The following is a 20,121-nucleotide window of genomic DNA, read 5'->3' as shown; positions in this document are numbered from 1 at the left end:
GCTACACGATCCTACGTTGTAAGGAACCAGAATGGAAGAGAAGTGAGAAGAAATGAAACACACATAAAAGCATCTTCAAAAACAGAAGAAAGTGAAAGACATCAAGAAGCCATATTGCCAATAAACAGCGAAGAAAAGGAAGGAAGAAGTAAAGAACATCACAGGAGAGCTCAGGAAACATCAGACGGTGTAACAAATGGTTTTGCAGGCTTCGAAGTGAATACTTATAAAGACCATGTAGTGAATGATGAAAATGGTAGTGCAAATAGGCAATCATATAAATTTAGTTTAATGGAAGCTGACAGGAGTGTAGGGTGCACTAGAATGCAAGATACTTCTATCAAACCAGCTGGTGTTAACAGAACAACAGTAACAAGATCAGGGAGAGTTATAAATCCTCCCAAGAGGTTGAACATGAAATGTATGTACAGTGTATTTGACAAACAACTTTGAAAGGGGAGATGTTGTAGTGTAGTCATGAAGTTGGTGCCACTGTAAGACAGTTGTGATGATGGTGTCATGGAGCTGGGATAAACACGGAGTGGTAACAGATAATAAATAGAATAGAAGCAGTGTATGTGATATTATTATATGTCTGCCCTTACCCTGAATGGGCATTACAACAGTATCAGTGCTGCCACCTAGGAATAAAATATGTTACTACGCACAAAACTTAAACTTTTATGCCATTGCGTATCAGAACCGTCACTCAGCCTAAAATTATTCAGCCTAAAATCGTTCAGCCTAAAAATACAACCGCTCACATACATTAACAGCCAAAATCAGAATTTCGTTCTGCCTAAAGTCGCTCAGCCTAAAATTGTTCAGCCTAAATTCGTACAGCCTAAAGTCATTCAGCCTAAAATCACTAAGCCTAAAGTAACATAGCCTATAGTCACTCAGCCTAAAATACATCCAGCCTAATTTTAGGCTGAAAAATTTTAGACTCGGTGACGTGTACTCAAAAATGTTTTATGCTTACTACAAACCCAAGAGGTTTTGAACCATTAAATATTCAGTCTTAACTACAGACTTGACTATGCATATTTAACAAAAAGGACTTACATTTGGACGAACATTCAACTCCAAAGGATACGAGTGCTAGGATATGTTTGTTAGAATACAAAAGGGTACAATAATATCTGGTTCCAACTTGCTACATTTGGCTCAACCTGCTAAAACTAGCTACATTTCGCTCCAACTGCATTTAACTACAACTGATTTCAATTGCAGTTTGCTCAAACTGGTACTGATTGCTGAATGACTTTATTATTACTCTCTATTTTGTTAAGTCATTGGTGAAGATTTTTACATCTTTAAGTAAGAAGTTGTTTTACAAGAACTTGGTCTTAATATTTTAGATTACAAGAAATACAACTATCACTTTTTTAAATCTAAAATAAAATTTATTTTTTATTTTTATACACATGCCGGTAAAACAAGTCATTATTCATAGCTCACGAAGTAAAGACCATGTTTCTTTGGAGGTTGATAAATTTTCAGCTTTTTGAAAACCTGTCGACGAATATATGTAAGGATCTTCTTATATTGTGGAACCAATCTCTTTTGCTGCCATCTTCCTAACATGTTTGTTATTAATATTCTTAAAATCTCTAAGTTTTAACACCAGCTTCAAAGTGTAAAGATCTTACGATGTTTATTCAAGAAATATCTTCGACAAAGAATTTCTGACACTGGCTGCAACTAAATGGTTTATGATTAGGACCTAAATTACACTGTCCTCTCATGATGCTTAACATTTTTCTCAAGGTAAACTACTTTCTTCTACAACTACAACGTACGACTTTCAACCACACTGCAGACATTGATCCAGAATCTATAATTAGCCTCTGCTACTTCAAACAAATGTATACCGAGAGTTTTAAATATAAACAAATATTTAAATAGGAATTTTAATCATCCATCAACGAGAGTTAATTTTCCATTTTGAAATATTCATGACCAATTTGTTTTGCTTTTCACCATTAGATGTCACATCATGTAATGAAGTGTTCCATGCTTTAAAAAAAAGAGAAATATCTGAATCCACCTAGCAAAATATACCTTGTATCATAATAGAAGTATCAAACATTCATAATTCATTGTGTTGAAAAAGCAGTCACTGTTTAATGTGGGATGCTTTAAGGCATATTAATCAACTGAAAAATGAATACTTGTGTTATTTTTTTAGGTACCCAATAAAAATATAATTTTTAATTTGGTAACAGATATTCGCCAATTAAACCAAACTCGGAATACAATTGCATGTCTCACACTGGAAAAAAAAAAATACTTAAAATACATCTGGTCTAAAAAAATACTCTGCAAAACTAGGGAGGGCAGGGGTCTTGCAATGCCACAAAATTACAATAATTTAAAGTAACCAGCATTTTCATTTCACCTAAAAAAAATTTATTTATTTTGACAGTAACAGCATAAAATACTTCTTACAAAAGTTACATCAAAATAAACATTCAATATTCTGAGTATTTCAATACAGCAAAAATTAAAAATAAACACAATTCAAGTCACACAAGTAAAATTTGGTTTGCACATTTTTCAACAGTAACAGATTATACAACTCAAAATTATTCAGTGCAAAATTTTTATCTCAATCAAACTAAAATATTTATAGCACAATTTCACATTATGTGTTAAAAGGCACTTAGTTAATTTACAATACTCTTTAAAGTACTACACTCTCACCACAATGAGAGAAAATAAAACTGACACATTCCAAACTGACATAATAATTAAACATATAATAAACTAAAGCATGTTTGTTCTAAAAAGGTCTAAAGAAAGGACAAATCCCAAAAAACTTGCAAAAGTAATGAGAACAACAATGTTAAAATATACGTCATTGAAGTTTGTTCTGTACAACAAAGAGAATTAGGCATTGTCAGTTTAGGCTTTTCATGGCTACCATTATATTGTTCTCTAAGTTGGACTTTATAACTTTCAAAAAATTGATAATACAGTTCAGTATGGATTATCCAAAGGTAACATCCATTAACAATTCTCTTACCATGGATCTGATTTACCCTTGGATTTCCCTTTGTACAGAATTTTACGAACCACTAGCCAAAAATTCTATTCGTGGTTTTCTGCTTTTTTTATGAAACCACACTTTTATAGGCATCTTGTTATTGTGCACCACAAAATGTAGACAGTACAAAATCAGTGATTATTTTCTAGGCCGTGTGAATGGAATAAATACTGCACATCAAAATCTGACAAAACAAAAAATTTGATGGGGGGGAGGGGGGGGGGGGGGGGCAAAAAACATATTTATGTCTTATCACGTCATTTACTCCTCACCATCTTCTATCTTGCTATGTTTTAACTTCTCCACATTCTACATATATATACACTGCTGCAAAAATCATCATAACATGAAGCTGTCTTTCAGTTTATAAATTTTCAGTCAGTGACTGTCAGATGACAACACTAATTGAGCTAGACAGACTGCAAAAAGCGGCACTTGAAATTGCTATAGTGTATCATATCCTTTCACAACAAGGGTGCTAGAGTAGGTAAGTTATGATTAGCGGATAACAAAAGAGAACACAAGTGACTCATTTTAATTCTAGCAGCACAGTATAGAGAGAGAGAGAGAGAGAGAGAGAGAGAGAGTGTGTGTGTGTGTGTGTGTGTGCGCGTGTGTGTGTGCGTGTGTGCGTGCGTGCGTGCGCGCGCGCTATTGATTACATACATATGTAACCATGAAAAACTAACACTAAGATATGTTGAATGTTTTTACAATTTGTGATGGAGCGAGCTGGTGCAATTGTACGACACTGGACTCATGTTATAGACCATAGGATCCAGGCTATCCTGATTTAAGTTTTCCATGGTTTCTCAAAATTACTGCAGGCAAATGTTGGAATGGTTCATTACAGGCCATGGTTGGTTCTTTCCTAATGTCCTTGAACTGTAACATTGAGCGTATCCAACAAAATGTTAAGCCAAAAAAAAATTATGATCTGTTCAGTGCACTCACAAACACACACACAATTACTGTGACAATTTCCTGCAAAAACCCAAAAATAAAATCATAAGTCAATCAAACTTTGGACTATAGTTTGTGGAACAATCAAACTGAGTTTTTAAAACAGATTTTTTTGAAGAATGCCAGTTAGGTATTTCCTTTTACTTTTTTATTTTTATTTTTTAAGCTTGATAATGATTCTTCGAAATAAAAAACATTTACTAGAAGAGTCCTGGATAAATGGAACCTTAATATTATTGGAATTCTACAGGCGTACGCATAGCTTTTGTGAAACAGTACATTGTAATCTAACACTGTTACAATGTTTAGTATAATTAACAGATTTGAAGGTTTGATTTATTTTCTTAGTGACAAAGTGAAACAACTGCTACAATTGGGTATCATTTGCTTTTTCATATGTTGGAAGGTCAAAATTGAAATCAACCGATTCAAAATAAAGATGCAAGCTAAATCAGAATAGACCAATACTCACAGAAGAATATTTGGATCTAGCACTCTCCTCTCTACAGACCTTAGCCTAAGTCCATATTATATATACACACACATACAATATATGTATAGTAAAAACTCTTAATGAACACACATAACAGCTATAAACTAATATTTTCAATTTCTTACCTTATAGCAACTACTCTCACCAAAAATTAAAAAAAAAAAACTCCTAATAAATAACGTTCTGGTCACTAGAGTAACTTTTAGTTAAATGCAGTTTTAAAATATTTAAATATAACTAAGTTAAATAAATTTAAACAGTTACTAAATAATGACAGCAATTACGCTGATGTAAAGAAATCATTTTTTCATTGAGACACTCAATAGTTTAATGCCACAACCAGAAACATAACTGGAGAATTATCAACCTAAAACATGTGACACTCATTTGCATCTTATAACAAACCATAAAGAGTCATAAGAACAATTTTCAAAAAATTACATTTTTATATCAGGAAAAAATTCTGATGCCATTAAAAGTGGTCTTTCATTACCGAAACAGGAAAATACTGTAAGGAAAAAAATATGTTTCTTTAATATTTTGTTTTAGATGCCACAAACACATATTAAATTTTTATAGCAACATAAAACAAATGAAATGAAAAAGTTTTTTGTTGATTTTATTTCATTGAAAAACATTCACCATACAATTGACAATACAGAATGCAATTAGTAAGCACCAAATTAAGGAACCATATTTACTATTTTAACGAATCATTTCTCCATTACATTTCTAGAATAGGTTCCCCAAGAAATAAAAGTTTAGTTATCACTAGAGACCTGCAAAATTCGCGGATTAATTCGGTGATAGGCTAGAATTCAAACACATATACCTCTTATATAATTTTGCTATTGGCTCAGGGCCGCATCTAGAGTTTCTGGCACCCGGGGCATGAATGGATTCATGCGCTCCCCCCTCCTCCCATTTATTTTTGCACATACCACACCAATAAAGCGGGGGGTCCGGGGGCCCTCCCACGGAAAAATGGTGCTATTTAAGCATTTTCCATACCTACATGTAACAGTTTCTGTGCTACTGTAACTTCCATGCATGAACCCACTATGTCCATAAAGTAGTCCGTATAATCACTAGACTTGTTCATTAAATATGTTGAGACGTTATATTGTAAATCAGATTAGACATTCCTGGCATGCAAGTTAAAAAACTTTTTACCAGTTACCAGTTGTAGTAGGAATTACAATGCAAGCAATTTCGGCACCCCCACAGCTTTGCGCCCGGGGCGTATGCCCCGCTTGCTCCCCCCCTAGTTGCGGCCCTGTATTGGCTTACTGTTCATCTGGACCAATCTCAACCAGTTATAAACCCTCAACCAAAGAAGGATCGAATCACAGACAAACCAGCTGAGACGACTTACAAGTCGGCAGCCAATGAACTTGCGTTATTTGCCTGAGTGTACAGGGGTATGTGCAGTCTATCCTGAAGGCCATCGAAACCACGAATTTTGCAAGTCTCTAGTTATCACTAGTGACCTAAATAAAATAAATAAGTTCTGTAGGTCAACTGACAGTATTAGTAATCAATAAAAATTTTTTTTGAAGAAACATTTAAAACAATAGAACATACATTTTTCACATTTTCTGTGAGCTCTAACAAGCTTCACCAGATAATTTACCAGATAACAGCAGTTATCTGGAAAAAACATTTTAATGAAAACTTAAAAACACACGAGTAAATATCTTAAAGGCAAAAAAACTCCTCGTTCTAATACTAACTGGTGTGGATATCAAATTCAATTTTTTTGCACGTTATTTTGTTTGTAGTGCATACATTTTTTTGTGTTAAGAACAATGTTTTAAAAATCAAATAGACCTTTAACCAAATTATTAGGTTGAGCAGTTTAGTGTAGAGTTCAAACAAAATTTCACTTTGCATACCAAATGCAGAAATTTCTTAGCTAACTTAAATACAAAATAATATTTGGCATTGTCTCATGCATGTAAGCTGATAAATGTTTCTGACCGATAGTAACAATGAATAAACCCCAAAATATCCTCTCAATGGAAATAAAATCAAGTTTAAATTCTTTCTCCAACTCATAAATTCAATTCCTAATGCCAATGGCAGCCCAGTCCCTCAACATCTACTTTGCTTTGGCTGACTGAGACCTGTTTCTCAACGACTTCTTCGTGTTCTGATCAACTTCAGGAAGTTCATCATCTTCAACGTTACGTTTATCTAGAAGAATAAAATTGGTTCTTACAAGACACAAATACACAAGGATAATTATCGCTAACACAAATATACAACTCAAACATTTTTCATGGCATCAAACTCAAGTTTACAAACTTTATTAGTTAAAAAATACTGAACATTCACTTTCAGAATGGAAAGTAAAGAGCAAATGTAAACTTACATAAAAAAAAAGCTATTTGAGACATTCAACCACAAAGCAATAGTTATGTTGGCAAGTCACAAAGAGCTACCTTGTTAACTCCACTTAGTCCTATGTGAAATACTAATAAATTTTAGTTACTTTAAAACCTATTACTGCATAGGCAAACTGTTAAGTTTAATTATTTACTTAGCGGGTAAGAAATAAAACATTTTCAGGTGGATTCATAGGAAATCTATATAAAGTTTTGCGAATATTATAGCAAATAAGATAATAAATGCCAATAAAGAAAGTGTGAATTGAAAACACAGTAAGTCATTGACATTAGCTAATAATTCACACTAATTATAATTGAGACACTATAAACTTAAAGAATAATCTGTGTCAGGATAATAAAGAAGTATGAGTTTTGTTGTTGATTTGTAAAATAAGTTATGCCTAACAGAAGCAGAAATACTGAACGTTAAAATAAAACCAACGTACAGGGAGGAAGCCATACATTATTGTTATTTCTTCTATCCCCATCTTTAACCTCAGATTCGAAAAGGCCTTGGAAGACATATCTAGCAAAACTGGATGGAGAAATTACAATTTGCCCAAAATAAAAACTGCATGTGCATCTTCAAAGATGAACCAGCAAACCTAAATGATGGTTGTTATGTACCCATTCATGAATCAGAAATACTGGACACTTTAACACAATTCAAAATTTAAAACCTTATATTCAACCTCCAGTCGGTAGTTTGTAATCAACTTTGGAGCAAACAGTTCTGGGTTTGAATCCTAGGCGTCACCTCCTTCCTTTCCACAAACATAAAAGCAATTAGCCAACTTGAAAATCAACCATGATAAAATAACATTCCTACTTACGTTCTTCCTTCTTCTTCTTTGATGTACGTTTCTCTACCTTTGGTTTGCGACTACTGGTTGTCTGCACAGCAGTCTGCTCACGCAATTTCTTCAAGTGAAATGTAATGAAATTCCACATAAGCCAAGCTTGCAGCAAACACACTGCTGCCAATGCACCCACTCTGAAATAAATTTACCATCATTACAAAGGCGTTCCAGAAAACATGACATTTCTAGATCTGCTAAACATTAGGCAATATAGAAGTAACTGAAAGTCAAATATATAAATGTGATTAATAGCACATAGAATTTAAAATAAAACCAAAATACCTTGAGCTACTACCAATCAAATACAGTTTACTTTAGACTCCAATAAGACATGGAGTTACACTTTCAACTTGCTGCTAACCTGGCTTTTATTATTAAGTTGAATGGCATGTAGTTACTGCAATTCTGGGTGAATGCGGTTTCGTTGTACATAGAGCTCATATTACCATTACAGTGGTGGCTGAGAAACAAAAGACTAGGCACCTGAAAGAGTAAAGGGCAGGCAAGTGTCCATCCATGTGAGGCTAGTTTAGTGACTCCCAGGAGTCCACAAGGAAATTCAAAACAGTAAGGTACACTATCACCAGTGAGTAACTGGATTTTAAAATAATGTACTCAATGAAGTGGGTGTATGTATTTCTCTTAAAATGAGAATAAGAGAATTAAGTCCCATTAGATTTTAAATATAAGTGGAAATTATATCTGTTTTTGAATGCACAAGTGAGGACACAGCAGTGTGAAAAATATTATTCTTAGAGTAGCCATGATGTTAGAAGCAGATGGCTAGTGCCAGATGTACAAATCTAAATTATTAACATTATTTTTAATTTTACAAAAATTCACCTCTTTTGAACATTATATTTAGAATTTAGAAGCAATTTAATACTACAAAACAATCTTAAATTTTGAGTGTTTCACTTACATTAAATACCCATAGAATAAACCATTCACTGCCAATTATCTCACTCACAAACCACAGAAAAATTTCCTTCTTACAAAAAGCATACATACATATTTGAAGTAAAACAACTTAATTTATGTCCATCAACAAACATACTCTACGAATGGATATGCATAAATAAAAATTATTAATTGCTTGTTAAGTAGTACAATATTTTCAGGGCCTTCCATAATATTCTAACAGGGTTGAACTGCATTTAAAGAAACTTTTAAACTGAATTTACCTGACAAAAAATGTGTTGAAGTTTCCTGTAGTAATATCCAGTGCCTGGTTTGGGTTTAGAGAGAGACCATACCAGAACGTAAGCACAGATATGATGATAGAACCCAGTCGAACAAACACGAAAACAACGTTAGCAACCAGGTAACCAGCTACAATAAAAAAGAAACATCACAAATTAACTTTCAGCTGCCACAAATTTACCACAGAATGTACTATACTGATTATAGTTATAACAACAGATAATTGAGTACAATGTCAGCATTTTAAGAGCTAAAAACATTTCAAACTACAGTAGAATCTCGTTATAAAGTACATCAATAAAGCCTCAACTTTTATACTTAGTAATGAAAGTACTTTATTCTGAAAGTCTATATATTTACCTTTAAAACTTAGTATTTTTGAATTTTTAAAAATAATGTAGTAGGGGATCATATGTAACATTAGCTTGGAAGCAAATATTTGTAAAACAACAAGAATTTAAAAAAAAATTACTGAACTTAATAAAGTAGCCTAAATTCTAGGCCTACATATACAAAATTTATATCTGTTGAACACAAAATGACCAATGGGCTGAACTATTTTGCAGATATGTACATTTATTGGGATAGAATTCCCTTGATAACTCCTAGGCTAAGTCTCTTGCGACCAGCAGATAAAGATGACTGTTCGTACAGTTTAATAATTTTTTCGCGATCTTTTATTATTGTTGACGGTGTAGTGGGCACCAAATCAAACGACCGTGCCACATCTGCATTTTTCCTGCATTTGTCAACTTATTTTAAAATTTCCACTTTTTCCTTCAAAGTGAACTGCTTGCGTTTATTTTTATCTTTTTGGCCATCCATCCCAATTAAAATATTCAATCAACAATATTGTTTGTCTCGCGCCACGTCAAACGTAAACAAACCTTGCATCCATAGATAACCATAGCGCCCTAGTAGCACCATGGCCACACTAGTAGTACGCGTCGCAAGCATGGCTGTGCCAGGCGACATTCCGACCTTCACGGCAACACAATTAAAGCGTGTCGGCCATGTTGTGACACCAAACAGTTCAAAACTTAACCTGCATAAATTATCATTATTGGATTTTCTATTTCGTATATAAGTTCAAATATAATTTTTATTTAACGTTTGTATCTGCGTTAATTAAAACTTTTAAAACGTGCTCTACAAATAACCAAAAGATGGCACAGCTAAAAACAACTGTCTTGGAGAGGGGCGAGACAGCAATAGATTGTTTAGATCGTCTCGTGCACTAAAGTGTGTGATCCATGGAGGAAGAATGGCACGTTATACTGTACTATGATTCTATGAATCATTGAGACAGTGTTTGTTTACGTTTTATACTTGTTAACAATTCTTGAAAGTGATAAAAATTAATCATTATGTACATTTATATTAAAGAACCCCTGCGCAAACACAGTAACCAATATGTAAAATTTTCCTGATAACTGGAAAAGAATAGTCGTATTGAAAGGTAGGATACATTTTTAATGTTAAAGTGAAATATTTTTACATTGTTTACATTGGTGTTTTGAGCGAACATTTAAAATCATACGTTGAACTGAAAGATACGTTATTCTGAAGTACGTTGTAACAGAATTTCACTGTATATGAAAAATCACGTGCTTAATAACAGATTATTATAACTAAGCATATTATACCTATACTATAAATTATATGTAACAAGGAACTCAAAAGCTTACTACAGACAAAAGTAAAGAGGATGGAGAGATATTACTTGTCCATGCACCAAGAGTAGCTTTACTCCATGGAAACTGTACTTTTTCCATAGCTGCAAAAATTTCATAAAGGGATTCTGCCAGCACATACATGCTTAGAATGGATGAAATATAGTTGACAGTAAACACCTTAAGGTTACTTCTAAGTAGTAAGAATGGACACTTGAGGTTGACACATTTTTGAGTGGAAATGAGGTATGTGCCATTCAAAGGTGTCTTTTTTTCATAAGCTGTATGAAAACAAAAATACATTATTTAGGTGTTAAAATCCCTTTTCTCAGAATAAAACACTAGACATGGACTTCATCTACATATTTCAGTTATACTTGCTTTAGTGCCAGTCAAAGATCACATGTGCCCTCCTATACTATGGTTTTACTAAGGAAAAGCCTCTACTGAAATTAATTTTTAAATACATCATATGATTTACCAAAAGGAAAAATAAGTGCATGTATCTATGTACGTGTGCTAGAAGTTATACTAACTCGGTGTAGTAAAAAACTAACTTTAATTTTGCATGCCAATAATTATTGGAAATAAAATGACTTAAGTAATGATATAAATATGGTTGGTAAAGTATAAATTCAATCAATTTAAACTGGAAGCAGGGATACCATAGTTAATGGACTATGGAAGTTGTGCCTAATGTTAATAGATGGCAGCTAATTTAAAATCAGATCTAGACAATTGTATTGCAATTTGTTGTGCTCGTCGCCAGCTAAACCCAGCGTGTAACTTTATGTGTGTTGTGATGTGCTGTTCTCCCAATGATTGTTTACACTTCCTGTTATGTGTGTACAGAGCAAATCTAAAGTACTTTGGTATATACAGTAAAACCCTGCTAAAACGTTTTTTAAGGGACTGGATGCTAAAAACTTCTTAACAGGGAAAACTTCTTGAAAGGAAAATACACTTGCTTCATAAAATCAAATTTTACTCAAATGACTAACTGCTTAACTCAAAATTACACTTACCAATTATCATCGGCATGCCGGAAAACTATACAATTATATCAGTAAATTAAATTATTTAAAATAAATTTTTTGTAATAAGCACAATAAAAAAAACAATTAATCAAAACACTAGCAAAAAAACTAACATTCACTGTTTTGAAAACTACTACATCAGAGTTGTTTGTTTCAACACATTTTCGTTCTGACGCATCACAAAATTGTCCAGTTCCCATAAACTCTTCCTCACACCATCTGGAACATTTGGTGTTTCATGAACAAATAACCACAGCTTGTCCAGGTGGTCAAGTGATTCGGAGTAAGTTGGCTTGGAAGTGGAATCACCATCGCTGTCACCATCGCCAGTCTCATCCTCAGCTAAATCCTTGTGTTGTGCACATAAATCTTCAATGGTTTGTGGCTCACATAGAACTGCATCATGAACTGACACATAATCTTCAAAAGTGCATGAAAAATTTAGTCGCTCTTGAAGAGTTTTTCAATTTGCACTGCATGCAGAAGCACATGCAATTGGTTCACTGTCCTCACATGCGTCTTCAGGGAAAATGTTGTTAACTTGTTAAGCACCAAAGCCTGCTTTTCTGAAGCAATTGCTAATGATAGTTGAGTCAAGCATTTCCCACAAAGCAGCAAGAAAATGCATAGTGTCCAGGATGTTGATTTTATAACCACTCGTTTTGGTACTTTTCATTCTTGTTATGAGTCCTAACACAAGGCGCTTACGAAAACGGTGTTTCAGAATTTTTATAATTCCCTGGTCCATGGGTTGTAGTCTGGATGTTGAATTCGGGTGGAAAAAATTCAAATTGGATGTTCCTAAGGTTGGATATTTCCTTGGGATGAGCAGGACAGTGATCCATGAAAAGCAAAATCTTCTGATTTTTGCACCCCATCTTTGCATCCAATAATCTTCAAAAATGCCGCCTGTCATCCACGCAGAAAAAGTAGAAGAGCAGTAGTACTGAATTATGTACAATTAAAAAGCATATTAAGGGTTACAAAATTTGAAATTTAATTCAGATTACAAGAACTTATGAACTATTATCATAAATTATGTGTATATCTGAGGTTACCAGTTCAACAAATTGATGTTATCTGGAACTGAATGCCTGTTTAATGAGTCATAACTTTATGCATTTACACTTGATTTATGGTAATGGCCATACCAAATTTGATTGCTTAGTTTTTTCTTAAATTTTTTTTTAATATGCTTTTGTTCATAAATGTGAATTTAATAAAAGTAAAGGTAAAGATTTAGTTTTATTTAAAAAAAAAACTATAATTATTGATTCAAAATGTTACCACTGTCTTTAATGGCTTTTTACAAGACAGTTTGTTATTTCATATCAAATTTGGGTTTGGCTTCACCTGTTATGTACGGTTTGGTTATTGCTTTTCATGCTATTTTTTATACATAGAACAATTTTTAAGAATGTTTTATAAGCCCAAGCCTTTAGCATTTCATTTTATGATATGCTGCAAATTTAATCACCAGATAATTAGTAGGCTTTTCATTCAAATTTCATTTCAAATCAAATATTAAGTTATTCACGAATAAAGAATATTTTTCAAATTGATTACAAAAATTCAGTTCAATTTTTTTTTTACTCTTCTCAGACCAAGAAATATTTATACCTAACATAGTAAAATTAAAGATATGTACTGAAATAATTAAAACATACTCTTAGGCCTAATTTTTTGTATAGAAAAAACCAATAAAAAAAGAATTTATGGAATAAGGGCATTCTGTAGCAACTAATCCTGCCCACAGCGCAGGCTTGTAAAAAGACCACAAATCCTTTATATTTTATGCGAGCTGAATGAATTAATTTTTATTTGAATATGTCTTAAAAATTCTTATATATATATATATATATATATATATATATATATATTACTGATGGAATTAACATAAATAAATCATAATTTGAGGTTAAGTAAGTGTACTAACCTACTTGTGTTTTTAGTCTCTGTGAACAGTACAAAACTGTTGGATAAAGATTGCCTTTTTGATATTATGGGCAATTCCATTGTTATGGGTGTGACACTTGTACACACAAAAATTAAAATAACTTGTAAGTAATAAATAATCAGTTTTAAATGTTTAGTTAGCCAGAAAAGTTTTGTCCCAAAGAACACATACCTCCATTCGAGTTAGAAAACATAAATGATAATGAAGCAACGTTGCCTTAAAAGACCCTGTTACGGGTGAGACTCATTTTGGACAAACACTTTAGCAAGCATGAAGATATACATAAAATTCTGCGAAAGTATTGTACATTCAGTTATCAATTCTCTTTTTGCAATTGGCTAAATATATTGGAATTAACTAAGCATTAGCTGGTTACAAAAAATATTTTTTATTTATTCATATTCACAACACTTTTGAATGTTACGGGTGTGACAGAGGTCTGTTACGGGTGTGACCACATGTAAACATGTGACTTAATAAATGTATACAACAGCAAAACAAATATGTCTGGGTATGCATATATTCTCATCAACATTAAACTTACTAAAACATATCTATAATTGCACACAATTCCTAACCTTTGACACTAATGCATTTCATTTCTTAACTATTTGTGACATAATGTTCAACCCCTCTCATAAACATCTACACAATCCAGAAATTCATAAACAACTCTTTCACCTCGAAACTGCAATTTTGGAGAGGGCAATATTTTCACAATCTGTTTAAAAGGTACATCAGCAATGTCATTTTCGTCTGTTTTGAACACTTTCCTATTGTTTCTGTACATTTTGAGAAACATTACTCTCACATCCCCATCAGTTTCACAAACTTCACTTTGACACACTGCTACATATTTGTAGACCAACTTTTTATTTGTCGAATGTAATTCAACGACAATGTAAACGTCAGGTCCAATGTTTACTGGCGTGAGCAGTCTATAATTTAAAACATCAGTCGATGGTCCAGGATTTTGGTTGCTATCAAAGTCGTCGCCGGAATCACTATAGACATCACTGTAGTGTATACGTTTTGTGTGGACTTCTTTTGGGAAAACCGTTACCTTTTCCATTTCTGATACAGCTGTTCTCCCTGCAAGAATGTTAGCATCATCGTATCCCATAAAGTAATGGCACATTTGGATTCCAGGTATTTTTTTGACACCATTCCACCTTTTACTCAACATAGCTTTGTTTTTGTCCACATGGTCATGTGATACAAAAATAATTTTTATACCTTTTAGTTTTCCTTGTGCAACAATGTAAAACTGCTCAGCTGTATTTACAATTGCCTCTCTTGCCCTCACTGTTCTCCAGACACACCGCTTCACTGACCCACCAATACCATCAACAGTACTTACCGTGGGAGGTAGCAAAAAAAATCCACACTCCTGTAACCCCAAAATCCTTTCCCATTTTGCACAAGTTTGACAATGTAAATTTATTTTTAAACTGTGCAGCACAATTATCTGAAAATATGTAGATGTAACTAATGTTAGGATTAGCAGCTTTTACTTCTGAAATTATTTCTTTGAGAAAGCACCACACAGAATACTTTTCATGAGACAGGTCATCACTTACCACTGCGTATGATTGCACAAAATTTTTTTGCCACACACAACACGTGAATAAGGTAACCTGGGAGTGACTCCAGTGGGCACTTTGGATTTCATCCTGACAAATCAAAGCATAATTTTCCGCAAAATCGATCTGTACAACTGCTTCATTTTCACCCAGCTCTCTTTTTTTCCTTTCAAAAAAATCAGATTGGATTTTCCTAACATAACAGTGAAGTTTAAATGATGGAATCAGCATTTTCAGCTCTTTAAATGCATCTCGTAATGATATGTTTTCAATTATTTTTAGGTGACCATTAATGTCCTTCCATTGTTTCCATGAAACAGACTCTTCCAGGTTAACCTTTTGTGGTAACTGAAGATCTGGGCAACTACCACATACTCCTGTCATGCACTTTTCATTGTTTACATCACAACTTGCATTACTTAGGAGATCTTTTAAAGTTTTTGGAAAGTTGGGTATCAAATTTGCCAAAGGATCAGTCAAAAAGTTGAAATTTGCATGATGTTTACAAACGCAAACATTGTGGGGTATTTGAGATACAGGCAAAATGTACTGCGGCCGAAGAGAATGAAACTTAGATTTCTTTATTTTTATGTCAGGGTTATGTTTCTTTAATTCCTCATAAGCTTCTCCCACTGTCAAAACCATGTAACGTTTTTGAACCAGTTGTCTTGTACCAATTATTTTATCTTTCACAGACTTGACATCTCTAATGCCAGGAGCCTGACGACTCGCATCATCCCGGCAATAGAAATTCTCAACTTCAGTTTTGTCGGCATGAGATATGTTCCTGGAACCTTTCTTCACTCTTTTATAAATATTTTTAGATGTTTGAGGGTCAAATGTTTCTAGTACAATTTTATTTAGAACAGTTGCTTTTTGCTTGGGCTGTTAGGAAGTAATTTTTTTACTTTTGCCACAGCTTTCCCAAATGATTGAGGACATTTATATGAACCAATAGGGGATGTAATGTGTACCTTTGTTACAGTCATCAAGTCCTTCTTCCTTTGCCTGCATGATCTTTGACATTCTCTATCATTTCTTCTTTTTGCATTGAGCTTTTTATTGTTTGTTGGCAGCTCACGTTTTCTAGCTTCTTGCCTTTTCTTATCTCGTTCCCTTTCTTTCTTGAGATACTCTTACCTTTTATTTGGGTCTGATTTTGTTTTTTCCCTGAATTTCCTAACACAATCCGTCACTTTGAGAGGCATTTCAGCATCTAGAACAAAATAAATGTGATGTACTAGTCCTTAAATTTGAAAGTTTAACCTAAATAAAATATTATTATAGTCATCCTAGAACCACAGCCTGTACGTTGAATTATCTTGTCACACCCGTAACATATCTACTGTCACACCCGTAACCAAGTTTTTTCCTAAATTAATTTAATTAACAGGCATTTTTTTACATCTGGTCAATAAAGAACACACATAACCTCACTTTGACAACATCTAACTATTTTGGTGCGATTATACTAATTACTACATAAACTTTTGTGAGATATCTGTTACGGGTGTGACTAGAACATATTATCATCTTAAAATGTTTACCATATTAGTATTACTTACCTGTAAAATGTAATTTTGTGGAAGTACAGAAGGCAATGTCCACTCTTGCTATTGCAGCACAAACAAAACAAGATGGATGTCTCATGGTGTGTAAAGCAGGGTTGCTAACATACTCACAATATAACACTGTACAATCAACAATTACCACAAACTTTAAGAGCTTGTAAAAATTATATATGAATGTATTTCAACAAATACTCTTCAATTTTGTGAAATATAATTTGTTTTTAAACTATTTATTGACAAACTGTTTTCCTAATAATAATTTCACATTTTGGTTCTAAGGTTCATTTCAAATGGAATTGCCCTTATACAACAAATTGCAATTTCTCTGATGTATTCATAATGACAACTTTAGGTCATTCAATCAAAAACTTTTTTGACAATAATAATATACAATATAAATAATTATGAAAACATGCACAAAGAGACAGAGCACTGAGATATAAGAGTCGATGCATACAGTTATATTTAAACTTTGTGTATAATTGCGGTTAACATTTAATCATTTCAGATTTTCAAAGGAAATAATTCTTTTAAACGAATGCACCTACTTTCAAAATGATTATTTATGGTTACAAACAAAGTTAAAATCACTTTCAATGTTACAATACAATTTGAGGTGGTAAAATGAACATTGCTGAACATGCACACCGACGCCATATTTATAGGATTTGGTACGTTAATTTAAAACTTATTTTAACAATGGCACAGTAATACACAGTTTATTTAGGTAAAAAAAAAAAAACAGTAAATAACTTTATTTTAATGCATTATTCATTAAAGTTTTAAAGAGGAGAGATAGCACAATGAACTTATTTTTTGTGTCAATGCCAAAGTTTGGATTCATGGCACAAAAAAAGTTGTTTACAAAGGAAAACTATGCTGCTGTGATCGTAAGCATACGCAGTAACGTAGATAATAAATAAACTTCAAACTATTCACTTTCAACTTGTTCCGTTTAAACTTTCATAATGATTTGCTAGTGAATGCAGTGCTGTTGCAATGTTAATTGTGGGAAATGCTTTTGCATAAAGCAAGAAAGTAATACCTTAATAGTATAGGGAAAATGACAGTGCAAGAAAAAAAAACTTTAATCCTGGGAATTTGTAAATCCTGGGTACGTAGTTCTACGGTACTTTTTACTACTACATGAAAGGCCAAGATTTATGATTCGATGTTATGGACAGTTGTGACAGCTAATAAAAACTAAACTTCCATACGTTTAGTAGCAATATGTAACGAATAATTTGAAAAATTTTTGATTCATAATGTTGAATCGAACGTACAATTATTCAATAGAATTCAAAATTTTTGAGTACTCGCAGACCCCTAATAATTACTACTTATTACCTACTATTTGTGAAAATTCTTGCCTGGCCAAAATGTGTTGTAGCCATTCACGAGAAATTCATAGCAACAAAAAAAAAATTTTTCCAAATTTCATAATTAATGCTTACTTTTCCCTGGACGCCATCATAAAAAAATTTAAAAGTACACTTTTAAAATTTTTTGTTTTAGTAAAAACAACAATTTCCAAAAAAAAAAATTAATTCAGCCAACCCTGGATGCAAGCTTTTAACATTTTCTTAATCAAACAGGAATGAGTTATCTCAATACATATTGTTTTAGTTACAGAATTTTCATGGGATGGATATTTGTATGGTCTTTAAAAAATCATTTTGACAAAGCTGACAAAAACATCATTATACATGAAATATTATTTAAATACCATCAACCATGTCATGTTTAACAATGAAAAGCATCAGTTTGAATAGAAAAGAAACTGGTTATCATTGATAACAGGAACACAAATGTTGGAACTCTTTATAATACTAATTGCAAACATAGTATAACCTATGCCAATCATAAACATGGTGTGTCTGCTTGATGGAAGAGTGAGTTGAGGCTTTTGCCAGGGATGCTGGTTCGTTGGGAGGGTATGGGTTCCATTTTGGACTAGTTAGGCAAAGTTTAATGTGCAAACCTTCTTCTAGAAAGCCCGCTGGCATAATAGTCAAGAGATGTAAATAATATTGTGCAAACCTTATAGTAAGCCCACTGGCGTAACAGTCAGAGATGTAAATAATATTTTAAAGTAAAAGATTAAAAATGTTGGTGATACCAATATAATGAAATATGCCAAAATTATTAATGGCAGTGATACTCCAGTAATGCTGTTAAAATTGGTAATATGAAAGTATCAATTTTTAATATGATCAAAAGTTTAAACTTTATAATCAATAGATTGAATAGCCTTACCGCATACATATAAAATATAGGATATAAAAAACTTGTGATATAATTGTCAACTAAATTTAAAATAGATGTACAAACTAAAAAAATGGGTGCGTGTACTTATGTACATGCGTGAGAAGTTATACTTCTTTGGCATCATTAAAAAATAGTTTTTAATTGCATGCAAATAATTAATTACAATAAAATAATAAAAGGGATGGAAAAAGATAGTCAACAGTCAATAAAGTTCAGTTTAAATTTGAAAAGTTAAATAAATAAAATATAGAGAATATTAAATATATATGACAATTTGTACTAAATATTATAAGATTCTTAATTCTAATATTTATTATTGATTATTTAATATTTTAAAAGAAAATAAATATAACAATAAATTCAAAAATTTAATTTAAGTTTATTCATTTTTTTAAATATTTATTATTTTCTTAATTTAATACTCACTTTTCATTTTTATCAAAAAGTTTTCATTTATTTTTATAAATATTTATTATTTATTCAAATTAATAAAAAATATTAAAAATTAATATTTTAATTTGATGTTCGATTTTAACTTTAGCACAAATTTTTTATTAAATGTTTTATTAAATTTATTTCTTTATTTTGTAAATATTAAATAACCAATAATAAATATTTAACATTAATAATTTAATAATTTTAGTATTAATTATATTAAATAATAATATTTTAATTTATATCAATAAATAATACATACGGATAGTTAACCTCAATTATATTGGAGCACTTGAAAAAGTATAAAGGCACAATTTTTTTTACTAACATTTACGAATAGTAAATAATATTAATCAAAATATTAAATTTAAATCACTACTGAATATAATTTATTAGCACATATATAATTCGCACTTGTATGAAACTAAAACACGTGTTGTGAATGTAGAAACTAGAAACATGTGGATAAATATTATAAATATGAAAACAGTGATCAGAGGCGACAAGCGTGCCAACATGCGCAACTAATAGAGGTTCTATTTCTATTTTGTTGGTAGCTTTTTTTCGAGAATAAATGAGCAGTTTAGTGGGCAGCTTCAACCTGTTAATTTTGTGTTACAGTGGCGCACGCGCATCTTA

General features: G+C 32.2%; 1 protein-coding gene across 1 annotated transcript in view; it reads right to left on the bottom strand.

Moving 5' to 3' along the window:
- Positions 1-2,389: 2,389 nt before the first annotated feature.
- Positions 2,390-20,121, bottom strand: part of LOC134529194 (translocating chain-associated membrane protein 1) — a 35,133-nt gene continuing 17,401 nt past the window's right edge. The window contains exons 6-8 of the mRNA XM_063363040.1: positions 8,940-9,087; positions 7,729-7,889; positions 2,390-6,701 (exon numbers count right to left, since the gene is read on the bottom strand). Coding sequence (XP_063219110.1) covers positions 6,607-6,701; positions 7,729-7,889; positions 8,940-9,087 — 404 coding nt within the window. The 3' untranslated portion in view covers positions 2,390-6,606. The remainder of the gene's footprint in view (positions 6,702-7,728; positions 7,890-8,939; positions 9,088-20,121) is intronic.

Source organism: Bacillus rossius, chromosome 2 (genome assembly GCF_032445375.1).
Source record: "Bacillus rossius redtenbacheri isolate Brsri chromosome 2, Brsri_v3, whole genome shotgun sequence".
NCBI lineage: Eukaryota > Metazoa > Arthropoda > Insecta > Phasmatodea > Bacillidae > Bacillus > Bacillus rossius.
Note: the sequence above shows the minus strand (reverse complement) of the source record. Positions and strands in the feature narration are given on the sequence as shown.